Source organism: Leptosomus discolor, chromosome 3 (genome assembly GCF_034619465.1).
Source record: "Leptosomus discolor isolate bLepDis1 chromosome 3, bLepDis1.hap2, whole genome shotgun sequence".
NCBI classification, from domain to species: domain Eukaryota; kingdom Metazoa; phylum Chordata; class Aves; order Leptosomiformes; family Leptosomidae; genus Leptosomus; species Leptosomus discolor.
Window position 1 is genome coordinate 75,091,648 of NC_141393.1, and position 19,050 is coordinate 75,110,697.

The 19,050-nt window shown below is 42.9% G+C and overlaps 2 protein-coding genes across 3 annotated transcripts in view; one reads left to right on the top strand and one right to left on the bottom strand.

Moving 5' to 3' along the window:
* Nucleotides 1–1,722, top strand: part of CLCC1 (chloride channel CLIC like 1) — a 14,686-nt gene extending 12,964 nt beyond the window's left edge. Inside the window, exon 12 of the mRNA XM_086463484.1 lies at nucleotides 1,685–1,722. The gene's annotated coding sequence lies outside the window, so the exon portion shown is untranslated. The remainder of the gene's footprint in view (nucleotides 1–1,684) is intronic.
* GPSM2 (G protein signaling modulator 2) overlaps nucleotides 1–17,687 on the bottom strand; it is an 18,609-nt gene extending 922 nt beyond the window's left edge. Inside the window, exons 1-13 of one of the 2 annotated variants that reach the window (XM_009951824.2) lie at nucleotides 17,515–17,687; nucleotides 11,003–11,224; nucleotides 9,786–9,921; nucleotides 9,165–9,307; nucleotides 8,504–8,627; nucleotides 8,122–8,237; nucleotides 6,939–7,094; nucleotides 6,060–6,168; nucleotides 5,523–5,652; nucleotides 4,865–4,935; nucleotides 2,607–2,783; nucleotides 1,667–1,829; nucleotides 1,323–1,540 (exon numbers count right to left, since the gene is read on the bottom strand). In XM_009951824.2, coding sequence (XP_009950126.1) covers nucleotides 1,323–1,540; nucleotides 1,667–1,829; nucleotides 2,607–2,783; nucleotides 4,865–4,935; nucleotides 5,523–5,652; nucleotides 6,060–6,168; nucleotides 6,939–7,094; nucleotides 8,122–8,237; nucleotides 8,504–8,627; nucleotides 9,165–9,307; nucleotides 9,786–9,921; nucleotides 11,003–11,224; nucleotides 17,515–17,576 — 1,827 coding nt within the window. In that variant the 5' untranslated portion in view covers nucleotides 17,577–17,687. The remainder of the gene's footprint in view (nucleotides 1–1,322; nucleotides 1,541–1,666; nucleotides 1,830–2,606; nucleotides 2,784–4,864; nucleotides 4,936–5,522; nucleotides 5,653–6,059; nucleotides 6,169–6,938; nucleotides 7,095–8,121; nucleotides 8,238–8,503; nucleotides 8,628–9,164; nucleotides 9,308–9,785; nucleotides 9,922–11,002; nucleotides 11,225–17,514) is intronic. The other variant, XM_086463483.1, reaches the window with a different exon arrangement.
* Nucleotides 17,688–19,050: the final 1,363 nt, after the last annotated feature.

Genomic DNA, 19,050 nt, shown 5'->3' on the forward strand with positions numbered 1-19,050 from the left:
TACTTCCAGTCTGACACAACAGAAAACACGGCTGTCTCCCTTTCCTTATACAAGGAGTCAAAACCAGCCGCACTCTGGCCAGGTTTGGAAGGGCAGTGCCGAGAGTTCTCCTCCAAACGGGAAGGACGGGTACGTTGGAATCACAGCTGGCCAGCGCCTCTGCGGGGGCATCCGTGCTCCTTTCCCACAGCCACCCCCCCGGCTGGATATCACAACCCTCGGCCTCTCGCCCTGGGCCTGCAGAAGCGCCCTCCTGGCTTCCCTGGGCCCGGCCGCTCCCCGCAGCAGGAGCTGTGGCCGAGCTCGCCGGAGGGGAACGCGGCCCCTTCAGGGAAGGGCAGCCCCAGCGCTGGCTGGGCCTGTGAGGGAGCCGCCTGGGAGAGGGTCCCCGAGCCAGCAGAACCCTCCGTGCTCTGCGTGAAGGGGCAGCACCGCTGCCGCCGGCGGGGACTGCGCTGCTCCGGCCCAGGCTCAGTACGCGCAGCCGGACATGGCGGTGCCTTTGCTACCTACAGGGCACGGGAGGAGACACCTCCACCGTGCTCATCTCCGGGTTGTTTGCTTGACTCGGAGAAGGAAACAGACGAGCTGCTACAGCAGGACACGGTGTTCCATCAGGCTGATGAACACTGGCAGTGTAGACTCAGCTCCAGGTGCTGCTTCCCACCAGCCAACCTACGTACTGACCTTCGGAGACCTCGGTATCTGAAGTTTTCACTTTGAGATCCTTAGTAACCCATCACGTAAAACACCAAGTCTTTTTAATTAAACTATTTTTGGTCTAATTGGCATGTACACCACGCTCTAACTGACAGGCGTTGCTGTGAACTGTGATTTAAACTTAACGTAGTCGGAATGATGCTCACTGTCACCACTGCCCTTTCACGGGGTACGTTAGGATTCCTGGAACATCAGGCGCCCTCCTAACAAGCCAGATCTAAACACTTTTTCTTAAAATCATTTTACATGCTCCTTTTAATAGCCTCCCTTGTTTTCTTTCACTTTCTCAGCACTCGTTACTTTAAACAGTTAACAGGGTATAAATACCAAAATCACACTTTCTAAGCACTGGATAATTTTGGGGAAAAAAAAAAAAAAAATTCAAAACAAGAAAGAGAAATTGTAAACACAAAAAACAAAGACACTGGAAAAAAAAAAATCCTGATTTTTTGTTCCGTATGTTCTTCCTTATCTGCCAAATCATTCTGTACCTTAAAGCACCCGATAAACAAGGTGGCTTAACTTGAAGCAACTAAATAGCAGGATGCACAAAGCAAATCCCCAAAGACTCAGAATCTGAAGAACTGTGGTAAAACTCCTACCTGGCATTTTATCAATATATCAAAGAAGTCGTCATCCAGTTCTCTGTTGTTGGTCGCCATGAGGTGCCCCAGGACTGACTGACTGTTGTGCTGGTTCAGGCGGAGCCCGGGCAGGTTACTGACGCTGGCGCGTTGGTCGTCCAGGCGGCGGCTCTGCGAGCTGGCGAGGAGGTCCAGAAATTCATCCGTGTGGGGTGAGACTACAGAAGTAGAGAAGGCTGGGGGGCAGGAGGAAAACAAGTTAGCCTCGAAATAAGTTCCTTGCCCTAGTAAGCAAATGCGTTTTTAAAATAGTATTTGGCAGGAACTAAGGTCAGATACGGATTTTACTTTTAAAAAATTACATTTTCTCATCGTTTTAGGTGGAGTAGAGGATGTTCCCACTGAAGCAGCTGAGAATCTGTTCTTCTCCTGGAAGTGGCACCTCTGATCATCCATCCTGTTGCTCTGGAATCGGCTCAGCAGATCAAAGAACCCTTCGTCTGCCACTGTCTCTCGACTGTTTTTCTGAAAAGGAGAGAAGAGTTAGGGGCATTTTGAACTCAAGAGTACCTACAGCTAGGAGAACTGCACCGCAGTTTCATTCCAGTGTTATGTTTGGTATTTGCATCTCTGAAATCCATTAAAAAAAAAATCATTTAGTCATCAATTTCTATAGACACAGATTTGTCATAAGAGAAAATGCTAATAATATGGCAAGTGGTTTTGGAAGGTAAAATATATTAGAAGAGTTTCATTCTCTGAAGCAGGAAGAAACAGGACTCTCGAGCAGTACAGCTGGAGTTACACTCCTCAGCCATGAATCCACCAAAAACTCAAAACGCCCACAGCGATGAACAGTTTCCATCGTCTCCTCAGGTCTGGTCAAAAGCACTCGTCTCTCATCCAGATCGAATACTCCGTTCTATTTATTTTTACCCAACTTCTGTCAAGAGTGCAATAACCTAAAAAATATGTCAAAAATATCTCCCACTGTCTGAAAAACTAGATTTTTATTTTAAGTTTGGAGCAGCAGAGTCTAGAAGAGACTAGAAATAAAATAACACGTGCAAGCTGAGCTGTAACTTTAGAAAATCCCCCAGGAAAAACATGCTGCAGTAGTAGGAAAAGCTTAAAGCTGGCACCACCCGTGAGACAGCTGTAGAACGGCCAGTGGTGCCTCGATGTACAGAGCCACGGAGCGTCAATCGAGTCCGACTGAAACGGGCAGCTGCAGGCGTGTGTTCTCTGTCCCCTGCTCACAGGTGAGCAGCGGCTGCGGCCTCCGCAGCTCGCCAGACCTACCCTCTGCGAGTTTGGAAGTCGGTGATCAATAGAATTACTGGCATCCTGCAAAACTTTGGAGGCGGTGCCGGTTTTGTACTTTTTGCCTTTTAGTCGGTTTACAAAATGCAGTTTTGCTGAAGGTTTGGCAACCAGAGGTTTCTGTTTAGCAAGAATCTCACTGTTCCAGTTCTGAACCTAAGAAAACAAAGAGTCGTCAAATTAAGCCTTCTGTACTGTTACCTCTTATTTGCTGCTGCTTTTCCTCCCCAAATGGAAGCTGCTTTTACATTAGTTAGTTGAGGACACGTGAGGATGTGAAAACTTTGGGTTTGGTTCTGTTACTTGACCGGTGAGTGCTGAGCTCGTGTTACCTGAAGCAGGTTAGTACTGTTACTGCTCAGCCTCGGAACTGAACTGTGATGTGACACCTGAGGGGTTAAAACGTGGTCAAATCGTGTATTTAATGAAACGTGCTGAGGTGTCCCTTGCTGGCTGCAGTGCAGGAGATGGAGTTAATGGGAGGGCTGAAATGCAGACACAGCTGGCTTTTTCCACCTGACATTCTTATAACTGGGAAAAAGAAAAATAAAAACATTAAAACCCCATACTTTTACAAAGCGTAAGAGCAAAACCAGACCCTTGTACTGGTCCAGATACTCAGCCAGCCTTCTGTGAAGTGCTTGATAGACACAAAATTCCCAGTAAAGACTGAAAATGAAGAGGGAGAAGAATGCCAGCACAAGGGCAAACAGGAATAACCATCTCATTTCACCGAAGAACAGAATGGACAGCTTTATCAACCTGACAGATTTTTCCCTAAGTTCTCTTCTAAAATAAACAGAATTATCCACAGAATGGACAGCTTTATCTACAACTGACAAACTGTTACAATACCTGAATAAAACCCAATTTTTTTTCTTGATTTGACATCAGAAACCGTGAACAGAGTCACAACTCTTTCAGCGACACTGCCTGCCCAAATGCATTGCCTTTTACAGGCTTGTTTAAGATCAGCAGATTCCAGCTCCGAGGAGACGGCAGCCTGTACCATCAAACCGTACTGCTAGCGTCAGATGTTGTTCTATGTACCAAAGACATTTATGGAATGAATTTTCAGAACCTACTAAATAGCTTGAAAAAAAAAGGCCTTTGTAAGAGCTAAGCTGCAATAGTAGGTTAATACTTTATTATAATAAAGAGCCACATGAAATATTTTGCTACATTTAGGGCACAGATACCAGAGGCCGTGCGTGTTAAAAGCTGTCACAGCTAAATAGATTCAGAGAGTTAAGAAAATACAGCTGGTGCTGGCCAAACGCTTAGAGGTTCCCTGCAGAGGATCTGCCCTGGACTAAACACACAATCTTTTTAACTCAGTCCTCAAAGAGGCTCTTGAGCATCGGTGCTGACTTGAGCTGCACCCACTGTCCCAACATGAGCCTTGAGATTTAACCTGCTCTTTCTTTGACAAACACGAGGGCAGGCTTTGCACCGCCTGAAGAGATGGGAATTGGACACCCCAGTATGGAGGGAAAACCAGCAATTTCAGTCTGCCACAGGAGTCGCTTACGTGGGACTGCCAGCCCGCTGTGTAAAGGCAGGCAGAATGTGCAGGGACCCTCTCAAAGACCAACACAAGGATTTTAATGGGGAACGCCCAGCTCCAAGAGACTTCTCTGAGCTCGGTGGGCAGTTACTTTACTGATCGGTTACTTCGCTGACTGTGACTCAGTTTCAGCGTTTCTGGAGCAGCATTCTTACTCAAGACGGATAGTGAAACGCATCATGGCTTGCAAGGCGGCTGAAATCCCAAAGTGGCAAACACAACGTGCATTTAAGTGCCAGTAACGTGACTGTAACCAAGGAAAATAATGTCCAGAACAGCCAAGCTAAAGCTTAGGAATTTTGCTCGGAATCACCTCCATGCTGCACCCTCCAGCCACTTTACAGGAGCCCTGTGATGCACACTACAGGAGCCCACTCGCTGACTGGCGAGGGCAGTAAAGCAAGCTTTCCACAAGCCGTTACAACCATTATGTGTGTGAGGTGCTGACTTCACCGACATGACAGCAGTACTGTTAGAATTGTTAGACCTGCTTTTCCCTAACTTTTAAGATCAACTGAACTAAAAAGGGGATGCAGATGACACACAACGTTCTGCTGAGCTCTTTCGAAGCTGTTAACTGTGAAACTTCTATTTGTAACTGTTGAAGTTCAACCCTTAGAGCATTTCACTGCGGTCTCACCAGCAGAGCAGAACGAAGGAAAGCACCAACCTTTTCTGGTGTTAATTTCATAAGTTCCATGTTCTCCATACTGTGGCGGCGTCCTACTCTCGGTCTGGTACCTTCAAGAAAGAATCAAGTTGATCTTTTCATCATTAGGAATTATGGTGTCACCCTCAGAGCTGTGGCTGTCCTCCCCTAAGGCCCAAGGTACAGCAATCCTGAGTTCCAGCATAGCGCCGTTCGATACCTCAGCAGAGGGTGAATAACCCCCTAGTAAGAGCAGCCTTCAGAACCACACCGGTCTGAGCTACCGAAGTTGCTTCCATGGGACACAGAGAAGGACCGTGGATCTTTGACCAAAGGAACATCAAATGAACCACGTTCTACTGTAACCCCCAGTGTCACTAAGATGGTAGGAAGAATAAAAGGAGACATAATTTGTCAGCAAATAGGTAAATCTCCCACATTAAAAAAAAGAGGAAGGAACAATTAGAAACATAGCGTGAAGAAAGTAAGCCATAACCTGTGATTCACCATGTAGATACTCCAGAAAAGAAGGGTCCAATACCGCAAAACCAACCATTGGGGGGGGGACGACACACCAACAACCCCCACATACTCAACCACCAGTAGTCAGAAAACAACACAAACAGCAGATGCTTTTTGAAGTTCCCTGATAGAAAGTGCTGCAGAAACAGGCACGTACCATTCAGACTGTTATCCACCACGTGGCTCTCTGACATCATGGAGTTGTTTGTGCTGTAACTTAATCCGAGAACCATTTGAAGATCTGAGAGATTAAGTCTGGCAGTGAGTTCCCCACTTCTATCTCCCACCTGCAACCAAACAAAACAAGCAGTTCTGCTACTGTAACAAAGAACACACGTGTAAATACAAAGCAAACCTTGTCCCCTAGATTTCTGGGAGATGAAGGCTGAAAAAGTTTTCCTGGTGGAAAACAGAGAATCCTCTTTTTAATGAGGTATGTAACAACTAAAAGGTACATAACCATTTGGTCTAAAATAACCTCTGCAAGGCTATTAACTTTCAGTTCAGTGTTGACGTTGCCGGAGGCGGCACAGGAACTAAGGAGCTAGCTGCAGGGAGACATGGCTGAAATAATTTGGCCTCAACTACCTCAGAAATCATGCAAAATCACAGGCATGGACACATCTCCACAATATCACTGCGTAAGCACGAGCAAAACCCAACAGCCAACATACGCAGAGTGTGAAAATCGTACCTCTCGTGAAATCTCCAGGTGTCTTTCTGCGAAATGCATAGCTTGGTCATGGTTCCCCAGAGCAGTATATGCGTTCCCTAAACTCCAGCATGCTCTTCCTTCACCAATTCTGCAAAAAATAAACGTTTTCAATTATACCTTTACTTGCTGAACACTAGGTGTCATAATACTGCCACGGTAAGATTGCTGTGCCAAGAAAAAGGCCATCCTCAGAGACCACTCCAACGCCAACACGCTAAGTATTGTATTTAAACGAGCATGATCTGGGTAGAACCATATATATGAGCAAATCTCATAAAAACTTTAATTTTTAAGCTCACAGCAAACTTGTCACTCAGTTTTGCAAGCACGGAACATTTTTGTAACCTACTTTGCTTTTCCTCATTCCTATTCTTCCTATATTCTGCTCACTGAGTTAGAAGGAAGGGCATTTAAAAGCTGTAAAAGTTGTAGTGGTACCCCACGTTATAAAAAAGGCCTCAGAAATCACAGCTATAAAATAAGCATTATTTGCTCCTGTATTATTCTCCTTTTCCACAAATTAAGAAGATGGAAAGGGATGGGGAAAGTAGATGTATTCTTGTGAAGGTATGCAAAATTATTATAATGAAGTCATGAAAAAGAGATCTGCTTTTCTTTTCCTTAATTTACAAAGATGATGTACAGACAATCATTCCTCAATTCCTCTTTCCTCTCAGGCTCATGAGCTGCAATACTCCCATGAGTAATTTTTCCCTCCCATACGGAAACTGGAGCCCAGCATTGCAGGGACTGCACATTTAATTCAGCGGTCACACACAGAGCGATGACAGCGGAGTCAGAGGCCACAGGATTTGGTTTAAGTGTCACACATACATCAAACCACCTCTGAGGCCTTACTTATCATGTAATTCCTGAGCGATCACGAGGTGTTTCAGGTGATAATCAATTGCTTTCTCGTAGTCTTGAAGCAAAGTGTACGTGTTCCCAAGGCTGTAGCAGGCCTGTGCTTCCACAGCTCTGTCTTTAAGCTGTCGAGCCAGCTGTAACGTCCTCCTGAAAGAAAGCGTTAGTCACCCCAAAAATCACCATAAGGAAACAATTTTAGAAGTGTACTTGGGCAACTAAAAATCAATTATACAAATTAAACAAATTAGGACACCAGGCTGGCAAATGAGCTGCTAATAAATTACTATCTTGTAAAGCTTCACAAGATTTTAAGTGCCTGTCTTCCACTCCCCTCCACTGCAACCTATTGCCCTTTATTGGAGAGCAGACTGATCCCTCAAACAGCATCTTCTAATTTTAATTTATTCCCTCATCAGCAATTTATAGCGGTTTTCCTCACAGTGTGCACTTGAAACGGTTCAGTACCAGCATTACGATAAATGCTGTACATTCTCCAGCACCACGAGCAAGACAGACGTACACCCACCAAGCCAGCCTGCCCCTGCTGGGTCAGAAGAGTCTGCGTGCCAAGAGGAATCTGCTCAGTACTGAGGCTCTTCTCCCTCTTTTCAGAAAGAACGGGTAAGCTCTGAAATCCACGTCAGATGCTAAGAACGCCTAGAGTGTATCTGTGCCGGGCTTGTGTTCTCCCAGGTTACAGCAGCAACTGCTTAGTGGTGCAGAGACCAAGAAAAAAAGTCTGGATTGGAAACAGAGACTTAAGTCCGTAAAACCACGCTGACGCGCAGCCCCTGCCTCGGCTGGTGAGTGTACCCGAGAGCTGCCCGTCGGTGTGTAAAGTGACCCGGGTCACGCCAGCGCTGCTAACACAGTAACGCCTGGCTCTGGAATAACGGGCAATAAATGCCTATCAACAGAAGGGTGGCTACAGCGCTGAGAAGAATCCGTTTAAAGTAACAAGTTAAAAAAATAAAGATTAATGCTGCCCCTGCCCTGAAAGAACTGGAATAGTTAAAACAACTAGGGGAAAATGTTATTTTTGCTAAAAAATGCAGCTCCTTTCTAAGTACATGTTGAAGAGCTGGCTGTTCTACAGTGAGCTAAAGAACCAGGCACAACAGAAGAAAACTGTGCAAGAAGAGGTGTAAGATATATTTATAAGCAGTCCACTAACTTGTAGTACTCGGAAGCGGTTTCAAATTCACCCAGGAATATGTAGGCATTTCCAAGATTGCTGTACGCTCTTCTTTCCGCTGATCTATCACCAAATTCTTTTGCAATGAGGAGACGCTTAAAATGAGAAATACTTGTGTTATTTACTCAGTCTTGTACTTTGTAACGTACATTTGCGTACAGAAACGCGTGCTCGTGGATCTGTGCTTTAGGCCAACAATGCTTGAAAAGAGCAGCCAGACTCGCAGCTGCGCCACCAAGATTTAACACTTGCACTAGGAACCTTGCAACAAGATCCACCACAATGCACGTACTTCAGAGCAGGAGCACCCGGCGACAGGCTGCTTCCTGGAACAGAATTCCTTACCAGCGCGTTGTGGTACCTGTTCGTGGGCTAAGACCGCGCTCCTGAAGTTGCCCAGAAGGTAGTGTGTGTTTCCCAGATTGCCGTAGGCACGTCCTTGTGCTGCTCTGTCACCCAGCTCTGTTACTATTGTCAGGTTTTCCCTGTTTGGGGGAAAGTGAGGAGGGGAAGAATAGTGACTTTTTCCTCACAGTCTTTTAAATAATAATTTTTTTAAAAAATATTCCATTTGTATAAAGGAAAAGGTAGAGGTATTCTACTTTGGCCTATTTTAATGGTTTTATGCAACCACAAATCTTCCACTAAGTAGGAAACATTTCCTGTGAGATGCTGAACTTCACTGCGTTCTCACTCAAGCCGGCGTGCTCGCTCCTCGTTACAGAGCGACCTTACGTACAAGTACACTGAGGTCCTGTGGTTGTCTCAGCCTGGTCTGAAGAGTAGTACGGGATTCTAAGATAAGGGAAGGACTCACCAGATAATAAGAGGTACACTACAAATGAGGGTGTAACAAAAAAAGTAGCGCACTCCCCAGTTTAAAAGGGACAAAATTCAGAGGTACCACAGTTCTGAACAGAAGTGTGCCACAGGTTGGCTCACGACACCACAAATCTCCCAATATCCTCATGAACTAGACGGTCATATCCCCTCAATCCCCAACATTCAAAGCTACTACTTACTCATAATAATTTGCAGCTTTTTGTAAAGCATTTTTCACGTCATCTGGAAGTTCCCCTGGATCATGAGTCCCACCGCTAGCTACGTTTTTCCCTTTAGAGTGATACACATTTCCCAGATTATACAGTGCTCTTGCTTCCCCAACCTAAACCAGAAGTAAAATAAGGCATTAAATTTTTATGCTTCAAAGTCTTGTGTCACAATAACTACTAGTACAATCCACAGATGGGAAAACAAGTTTGTTAACTATCTGTCAACATGTGCCCTGCCCATTCTGAACGTGTTCTTATCACCCACCTTACTCCCTCCCACCCAGTCACATCCCTTAAATCGTTTCACATACTACTTCCTTTTGAGGTGCAAGATACATAACAGTTCTTGAGGCCCATTATCACTAAAAATTAAATCCAAAACCCCAACAAAAACCAGGATACAATTTATTAATCTGGATCTATAGCCTTCCAGGTGCAAACAAATATCTTAACAACTAACAGATTCTGACTGTCTAGAAGAAATAATTCCATTATTTACTTCCCTCTGAAAGGTGGCACACTCATTACAATACAACAGGGTTCAGTAATATGCACGAGCAGTTTACTCCCAGATTCCCAAGCAATTCTTACCTTATCATTAAGCTCTCTGGAAATATCCAGATGCCTTTGACAACAAACAATCGCTTCTTCAAAATTCCCAAGTACCTTTAAGGTGTTGCCCAGATTCCCACTAGCTTTAGCTTCTCCCAGGAGATCTCCAATTGTCCTAAAATTGCAGAAATAAAGCACCCAGTAAATCGTGTCTAATTTGAAACCAAGCAGATGATCAATGTATGGCAGGCAATTAGAAGAATTTATGAAAAGAGATTACACCCATGTTAATGCACTTGTATTCAGCTCATTTTATATCTAAAATGCCCTCACATAAGCATTGTTCAATCTGTGGTTACAGACTAATTCTGTTGGTGCTGTCTGTACAACTGCTAGTATTCATGGTATTGATCATCTACTTAACATTGAAAATAAACCCCAAACCCTCACTTCTTTTAGGAAAAGAATAAAGAGAAAATTCTTAATGATTATAGAGAAAGACAGTCCCAGCATTAGCAAGAGAGGTTTAACCGTTTCTGCATTTTACTTGACTACCACAGTCCTGTATTATTTACGAGACATACTGGTCTCCCAGAAAGCTCAGAGGTAACTCTACATGTCCAGATTCCAAATGAGACTAAGGCCAAAGACTGCCACTGAACCACTCGGACTGGGGTACCTGGGGAATAACACAACAAACCAAGGTCCCACGAGGTTACAGCACTTGAGCGGGTTAAGGCAGGGGCAAGAACAGATTTGTGCCGAAAGTGAGGTTAAGTACATTAGGTGTCCGTGTCTTTTATTGGGTCTGTACCAAATAACTGAGAGTCAGATGCATAAATGGTGTATGAAATGCACAGGGGGTTTAGATTTCACAATATCTTGAGTTTTACACAGAGAAACATGAGTGAGTTCTGTCCAGGTGACAAGAGAGCCAGCTTAACATTCTGGAGAACCAGAAAGCCTGAGGTTTAGAAACAGGAAAGGATCAAGAAAGGGTGGATTTAAAGCAGTCCGTTAATCATCCACAAACCTGGTGGGGCCTCAGTCAGTACTAGGATTATGGTGCTAGACCGAATATTAGCTCCCAGGCTAAAGGGCAATCGAGCTACCTGCAGACCCCCTGGCCCTCTGCCATCACCTCATTCACTCATGATCCATACTAATAGCAGGGTGTGGTAGGAAAACGAAGGGTCAGCTGCTCATCTCTACAAGAACGGGATGGAGAACATGGTTAAAGGAAGACACAACATTACCTTGCAAGGGTTAAATCATGGTGATGGTATTCCAAGGCCTTTGCATATTCGTGCAGGTAGAAATAGGCATTGCCTAACTGGCTGTAAATAGCACTGAGTGTTTTTAAATCTTCCGTTCCAACCTGAACAGCTGCTTCAAAGAAAGACACGCCAGCTCGGCAATCCCCTGCTTTACACAGGCGCTCACCTTCCAAAGCCAGCTCTAGGCAGGAAGCCTCCATCCTGCACAATTGAAGTAAAAAGAACAAACGGTCACTCTAACGTGCGCTCTGCCCATCACCTGAGTTCTGAAGAGGTTCTTTTACTCAGAGGGTCTCTGTTTCGGACAGGGAGCTGGCACCCCAGTACAAGCAATGACCTTGGTACTATAAGGTTACAGAAATTAATGCTGAAATGGAAATTGCAACTTCAACAGTGATGAGCAAACACAACGTTGGAACAAATAGCTTCAACTTTTTTTTCTTTCTTTCTTTTTAAGTCTCAGGGAGGAACTCCAAACACTGCTTTGTCCATATATAGCACCTGCAGGATTCAAAAATCGCAGTTTTCACCATCCAGCTATTCTTAGCAAATCTGGTTTGGAAAAACGTAAGCACTTTAATTTTTAGGTTGATGCCATAGTTACCTGCAAATTGTCACATGGGAAAAAAAAATATTAAAATTCAGATATTCCTGTGTATCAAAGACCATGATTATTTCTCCCAAAGCTGTTTCTTACGTAATTCAATACCCCTTGGCACTTCATCGTTTCCTGTAGCGACACTGCTGTGAGAATTCTCAGAGTGTAAAAAAAAAAGATCTAGATTGAATTAACGACAAAATGTATGTTAATTCACGTTCCTTAACTGAGATGCCATCATTCCAGAAGCCACGGGAATATTTTTGGTTACTATGAGCAAATAATTGTGTAATTATACAGGTACAAAATTCTGCAAGCGGTAAAGAAGATACTCATGAATGAATTTATAGCAGAATTTGCAGAAGATTACGGTGTGAACAAGGAACGAAGCAGCTGTTGGAGAACTGCAGCTGCCAAAACCCATTCATATTGCTGCTGTGACTCAGGTGTACGAAAGGAACCATTTCAGTGTGCGTTACCCATTATACACAAACATGTTCTGCTTCCCAGTTCCGAGGCGTGAGGGAGGTAGGGGAGAGGGGGATGAGAAGGAAGACAACCTCAGGGTCTTGAACTTGAAGCAATATGGTTCTCTTATCTTTTTCAAGATAATGCATTTTAAAAAGCTCACAAAACAACCGTAATGCTACTTTCAAAAGATTTTTCAAAAAGAAAACTCACTAAGAGGCATTCTGTGTTTAAAAAGTGTCTGCTACTATTGCTAAAAAGTGGACATCAACTTCATAAACTTCTATATTGTTTTGAATTTTTCTTCAAGCTGGATTACACAGTAAGATAAGGGCTTGCATGCCAAACCACAATATTTTATGTAATTAAAGATATCCTCATTACATCATCATTTGATATTTACCTGCTTGTAAGAAAAAGTCATTTAGAAATTTACTCCTAAAACTGTTTCCCTTCATCTGTACAGATCAGTAACAGCAACAATCAAGCATCTGCCGTTCCAAAAGTTGTTTTAATGGCAACACCAGAAGACAGCTGTTTTGGCAGCGATGCAGTATCTAACGTACCTGCAACGTTTACATTTCTTCATTTTTCCTAAACCGGAAAAAAATAGGTTCTACAACATTCTACGTAAAGCTGAGCAAGAAGGAAGTATTTTTGAAAAATCCACTGACTTTCAAAAGAACTAGAAGAATTTGGACCATAAGAAAATACAGTGCCAACACAAAATAGTACCATACCTGCTGGTCTTCGACATTCCACAACTTAAGCACAACGAGATGACAGACATATTTAACTTTTGCAGTTAAAAACACCGTACGCTCGGTAGCCGGTAAAGATGCAGACAGCAAATGACAACTCGGGCAAGAAGTTCTTCCCAGGCCCAACTGCTCAGGTTGGCTATCCATAACACAAGCAGTACTCTTAGCTTTGGAAACTCTTCACCGGGAAGTTAGAGCATTCCTATTTGCTAGAACACACAACCTGGGTTTATGGCATGGTGCATGTGTGGAGTGCAAGACAGAAAAAGGCAGAAATGTTTAAGTACAGTTAAGTACAGGCAGAAATGATTACACCATCAGCAACTGAAGGTTTAAGACTTAAAACACTTCATTGGGTAATCTTAATCCTATCCAAAGAGGTTCTCTCCGGGCACCTCATGTTAACTGACATGCCCAATTAAAGTGACGGCTAGAAAATATGGTGCTCCTTAGCGCAAAGATTTAGACCATTACACAACCGCATTCATTTCTTGACATTTTTAGCTTGAACCGCTACGAAGGGTAGAGCTTTCAGCAAATCGCGTATGCGACACAGTAACGGACAAAATGCTACACTGGACTCCAGCTTTGTAAGTGAATTTATCCTGTTGAAAAAAAATCATGTTTTGATTTGCAAACATGACGTATCAGCTACCTAATGTATGAAGAAAAAGCACAGGTTAGAAAGGTACAAAGGCAGTATCGGAGAAGGCGATGGACCAGCAATTTTCCTGATACACACTGCATTCAATTAATTTCACACCATGCCAAAGACTGTCAAATGCCAAGGCAGCATTACCAGTTCATTAAGGAACCTGAAACATAATCTTTTGACTTTGCAACCCCAGACTTAATGTAACTTATAAAAATGAAAGATTTGGGGGTTTTCATACAGAATATAAATAACTATGAAGCTAAGGTTTATACCCAGCTATTACTACAGAGTGTTTCAATTCAACCAGAATAACAGCAAGTAAATGAGAACAGGAATTAGTAATTGTTTGAGTAAGAAAGAACCCCAAAATTAACACTACGCTCGAGTGCAACTCCAGAAAGGCTGTGTTAACAGGTTGCTAGAATCTGTACAGCAAATTAAAGCTATAATTCCACTTGGATCCATTCTTGCTGGCCTTCTACAATTTCAAACTCTAAATAAGCTATAAAAAGAAAAGAATAGAGAAGATGAAATATTTATTTCCACAGCTGCCTGTACCCAATATTAATATTTTATTCCAATTACATAAGAGCTATGAAATAATTTAGTTATTTTAAAAGTTTGCTAGGCTTATCCACAATGTTCCAAAACTGGACTCAGAGGAACTCTGGGTTTGATTTGGGTTTTGGTTTTTTCCCCCCTCCATTACTTAAGGACTTTTAGGAAAATTAACTTTTTTATATTTTTTAAAAAAAAAAGATTTACATAGGTGTTCTCCAGTCAAAAACCCATCACCTCTCAGGAATGTTCTCAAAGACTGTTTTAGCTGTCACTACTAATGGTTAAACAGCATGTCAGCAGAGTAGACGGGGCTAGGTTATCAATGTTTCAGGAAGTCATTAAATAGTTACAAGGAGAATATGAAATTACTTTCTCTGTTCCCAGGGCTGAATTGAATTACTTATTTATTCAACACCCAGTGGCTAAACAAAAGACACATTGAACCCGCAGAGGCAAGAAGAGAACAAGGCCCATTCATCTGTGCAGTTCTAATGAAACTCTGTTCCTGCTAAACAGGGTAACGTTCTTCCAGACACGACTGTGGAAATACTCGTACAGGGCTGCGTTCTGTTACTCTGTTCATAGCTGCCTGGGCCCGTTCGCCGAAAGGCTGGCTTCTCCTGAATAATTTCTCATCTGTAAAACTACCTCACCCTCATCTGTCCCTCTAAGCTTTTCATCTTGCCTGGCTCCCCTCCCCTGCCCCTTTTCTTCTTTTCCCTTGTTCTTCTCTGACCTTCTTCACATTCTCTTTCGAACCTTTACACTTACAAGAATATAAATCCTAGGCATATGCCTCCACCGTAGCCTCCCTGGGTTTTTCTCCCATTTTGGAGTCTCCTTTCCTTCAGCTGTTCTCATCTTACAATAAAGAACAGAAAACTGGTAAGAAGTAAGGCAACAGAGGAAGGCAAGAAGACTCATTGATTACTGTAATCTTTAAACACAATTAATTTAGTTTTACTTCATTCAGTTCTCACTAAGAGGATTTTTTTTGCTGTTGAGGGGGAACAGAGCTGCCGTGCAGTGTGCCGTGAACATGTTGACACACATAACATACCCAGACACAAAACAAAGAAAACCCTGTTCTGTCTCTTCAATTCAGACGCGCAGAATTACTAATGCCGCGGCGTCCTGTAACAAAGATCCCACCCTGCTGCTGCCTCCTGCCCTCACTCCTGGTTTCTGTACACACTGCAGAAGCGTACCACGCTGAGCGCTCCAAACTTAACTACACCTCCTCTGGAACGCTGTGCTTACTCAAACTAAATTTGATGGCAAACTTAACAGAACAACACACACACGTACACAAAGAAACCACGCATCTGAATTTTGGGTTCTTTTGTCCCAGACAAGATAAAAGCAGTTACAAGTTTTCGGTGTATGAATTTAGCAGGCAAGACAAGCTAGTTCTACTGGTATTTATAGATCATGTATTAGTCCCATTTATTAACCTTAGCATTTTATTTTCAGTCACTAAACAATACAAGACTAAAAAATAGTTTCCTTCCACCAGCATAAGCACTTTTATAGCTGCTGAAGTGATACTGGTCAGCTGCAGGGGGGAGAAAACAGCTTGCACAGTTAAGAAACAGACTCATAGTAAAGCCTTTCCTTCATAGTGCGACAACAGCTGCTTTTTAAAGTCAGTTCTACTGGAATAGCAGTGGGAAGCAAAAAGCACTCTGAGAGCCAAACCAGCCTGGAATAATACCTGCAAGTAAAAAATTTTAAAACCTGATAAATAACACACACACCCCTCCAGTAACTTATGGCCTATTTTTTCCTGCATTAAATTTGAAATTACAACCAGATAAAATGTTTCCAAATTCTAAGTATTAAATTAAAGCATCATATAATTCCAGTTCAATATAGCGAATTAATTTGCAGTTTCTCTAAGTTTTAGAAATGTTTAATATTTAAAAAAGAATAAAAGGATTATGCCTCGAGGTTTTTTAAATGTTCATTGGATTACAGTTCTTACAGAAGGGTTTAATAAGGCCCTTAATATTTTTATTGTTAATCAGTATCACTCAAGCCTGTACTGAAATACAGCATAAAGCAGAAAGACACTTTGCCCCGACTGAGCTCGCCAATATTTCGGAAGTTATTTTTGGCTTGTCGATTTAAACCAGACAATTGGCCGTGTTGCTTCCTTTGCCCATTCCCTGCTGTCACAGTACCCTGAACAGCTCCTGCCTTGTTACAGAGCGCGCAGGGATCTGCTCTCGGTGTCTGCGGAGGGCCAAGAGCATCGGCGACAACACGGGTAAACGTTACAGGAATGCTGGGAGTTGGACACACGCAGGAAACACTTGGCACAGAAGTAACGATGCTCACAAGCTTAGGGATTCCAGCTGTCAAAGCCACCATATAAAGATTTTAGCAAAATAAAGAGAGCAGGGAGTAAATTACAGTGTATTTGCTAATTTTCTCCTTACCGTCTACAAAAAAGCTCCTCCTGCTGACCGCACTGCCACCCAGAACTAACATTGTACTGCTATGGAACGGAAGAGGAGACCAATTTAACAGCACCCGAACACTGTCAGAATGTTTTCAGAATTAATGTTAGGCTGTAGCACATGCTGTCTTACAAATAAGGGTAGTGCTTTGTTCCTGCTAGCTAGCAAGGAAAAGGCCTCCAAAGCAAAGATGGCCAGGGCCGAGGGAGCACACAACAAGAATCACACTTTTTATTTGTTTATATAGCAAACATCCCTGTGTTCCAGTGTCCCTTCCTACTGAAGGAGCTGCAAGATTTGCCCTTCCAAACACCAGCCATCCAAACACCATGCACCACACGGTGCTTCTGTTCAGGTTCAGTAGAGTGAGTCTGCCGTGCTAACGTCTTGCCCCACCTCTGTAAAGGGGATTCCAGAAGAAAACGGATAAAAGTTCTCAGAAGGGAAACCACATAGCCTCGTGACTTGCAGTAACAGTACTTCTATAGTCCAAGGTATTAAAGCAGTTTCTATCAATCAAATCTCTTTATTTTAAGCAAGGAAAACACTGTCCTAGGTGACAATGCACCTAAAAATTCATCATTCTCGGAAGCAATAATGGGACAAGCACAGAGAACTTTAGCAGACAAAACCCAACAATTTGTACATGCAGCCCAAAAGGTAAAAGAAGAGAGAGCAGGTATTACCATGCAGGGATCATACTGCACATCATCCTATCAGGCACAGAAAGAAATACAGTCATGTACTGTTCTGCAGCTGCACACAGTTCCAATACTACACAATCACATAATTATACTAACACAATCTGCTTTATAACAGAAGTGAATTTTCATAGTTCAAAAAATCGAGAAAAGAAAAAAAAGCTGTTGTAGCTTTCAGTTTCAGTAACAGTAGTAACAGAGATTCCAAACTATTTGTTGCAACTTGTTTAGTTTTCTGTTATCAACAGCACTTACTCACCCACACTAAAACGAATACGGTCTTACCTGTATCGCACGTGAAAGGAACGATCTTCACGCATGCTTATCAAAACATTACTTTCCTCCATTGAGCTGCATTATCAGTAGCGAAAATAATACTGTTCTGTAGTAGGGTAAGTACTGTACTACGGAGAATTGTTGTCAGAACACCATTCCAGTTAGTATATTAATAAGTTGGAGTAAAGGTATCCTAAGCTGCTGTTGAAAAACTCTTCTTTTTTTACTAAGGTAAGGAGGTCACTGTCAGACACGTCTTAAACCTTCCGACACGTGTTCAAGTTCTTTCATCTGTGGCCCTTTAAGCTCCATTCAGCTGCGTTTCTGCAAAGGGAACACAAGATGCTTGGCTTGAAGTCTCACAGTCAGTTAATAACTCATAACCATTTGCAGCTGATGTCAGAGCATAACACTGCTCCCACCGAGCAGGAAGCGTCAATCAAGAACTTAAAGCCAGAGCCAAAGCCTTCTACATACACATGGCAATTCCTGCAGGCAAGCGAGAAAGCAAAGAAGGTTTAACAAAACCCAACGTTTTCTTTTCTGTTGGAAACTTTGCGTAATTTACCCTTGTTAGTATTCTTTGGCCTCATGAAGTTCCAAGCAAAAAGCTTAAAGGATGAAAGCTACAGAATGAAAGACCTAATATAAACCAGATCATCAACTGCTTTACACGTAAACAGTACTGCTGAAACCCTGACAAGTCCCACAGTAGTCAGGACTGGCTGGCCCAATCCCATCTGGAGATCATCCATTCTGGAGACCATCCCACCCACAACGTTCTGAGCACAGAAGACAGCAGAGGTTTAAGCTCTATTCCCCTTTCCACTCCGCGCTCCCAAAAGAAATGGGGGAGGTATGGGGGTTTGGGGTTTTGGTTGCGGGGTTTTTTGGTTTGGGTGGGGTTTTTTTAACACTGGCTTCACATTCCAAAATGCTGCAGCTTTGTCATATGAGCTCCAAACTCTGCTTCAAAGAGACTGCAGCAGCCAGCACTTCAACATCAGATGTGTTTAGGCTGGCAGGGAAAATATTAACAGAAAAGAAACTCTGTACTCAGAAGTCTACCCACTTTAAGCATATTTTTAGTAGAGGTGTTGACATATTTGTTGCTCAGTACTAATATTACCTTCCTTTCCAAGTAAACATATAGTTGTGTAATTCACAAATGCGTATTTCATCAAGAGACTACAGAGATGTCAAAGGACAAGAACAAAGCTCAGATTCAAAGCTGTCACCAGAAGACAACACAACCCTCTCTATTTTTAACTGCCAATGTAGGCCATGCCTTTTCCTCTCATAGTTTTATCAAGTACTAGCTGTGGAGCTTCAGGCTTTCTATCGTACTTTACCTTGACAGCACCCTCAAACAGACCATCCACGTTCTTCCACTTAAACAACTATTTTGCCCTTCCATGCTCATCATTAGAATTATTTGGCATCAACAAGTGGGTGTGGGTATATTTTGGCAATTACGAAGTGTGACACATACCGTTTACAATACCATTGCAACCCACGCACTGGGAAGACCGAGTTACAGGTGTT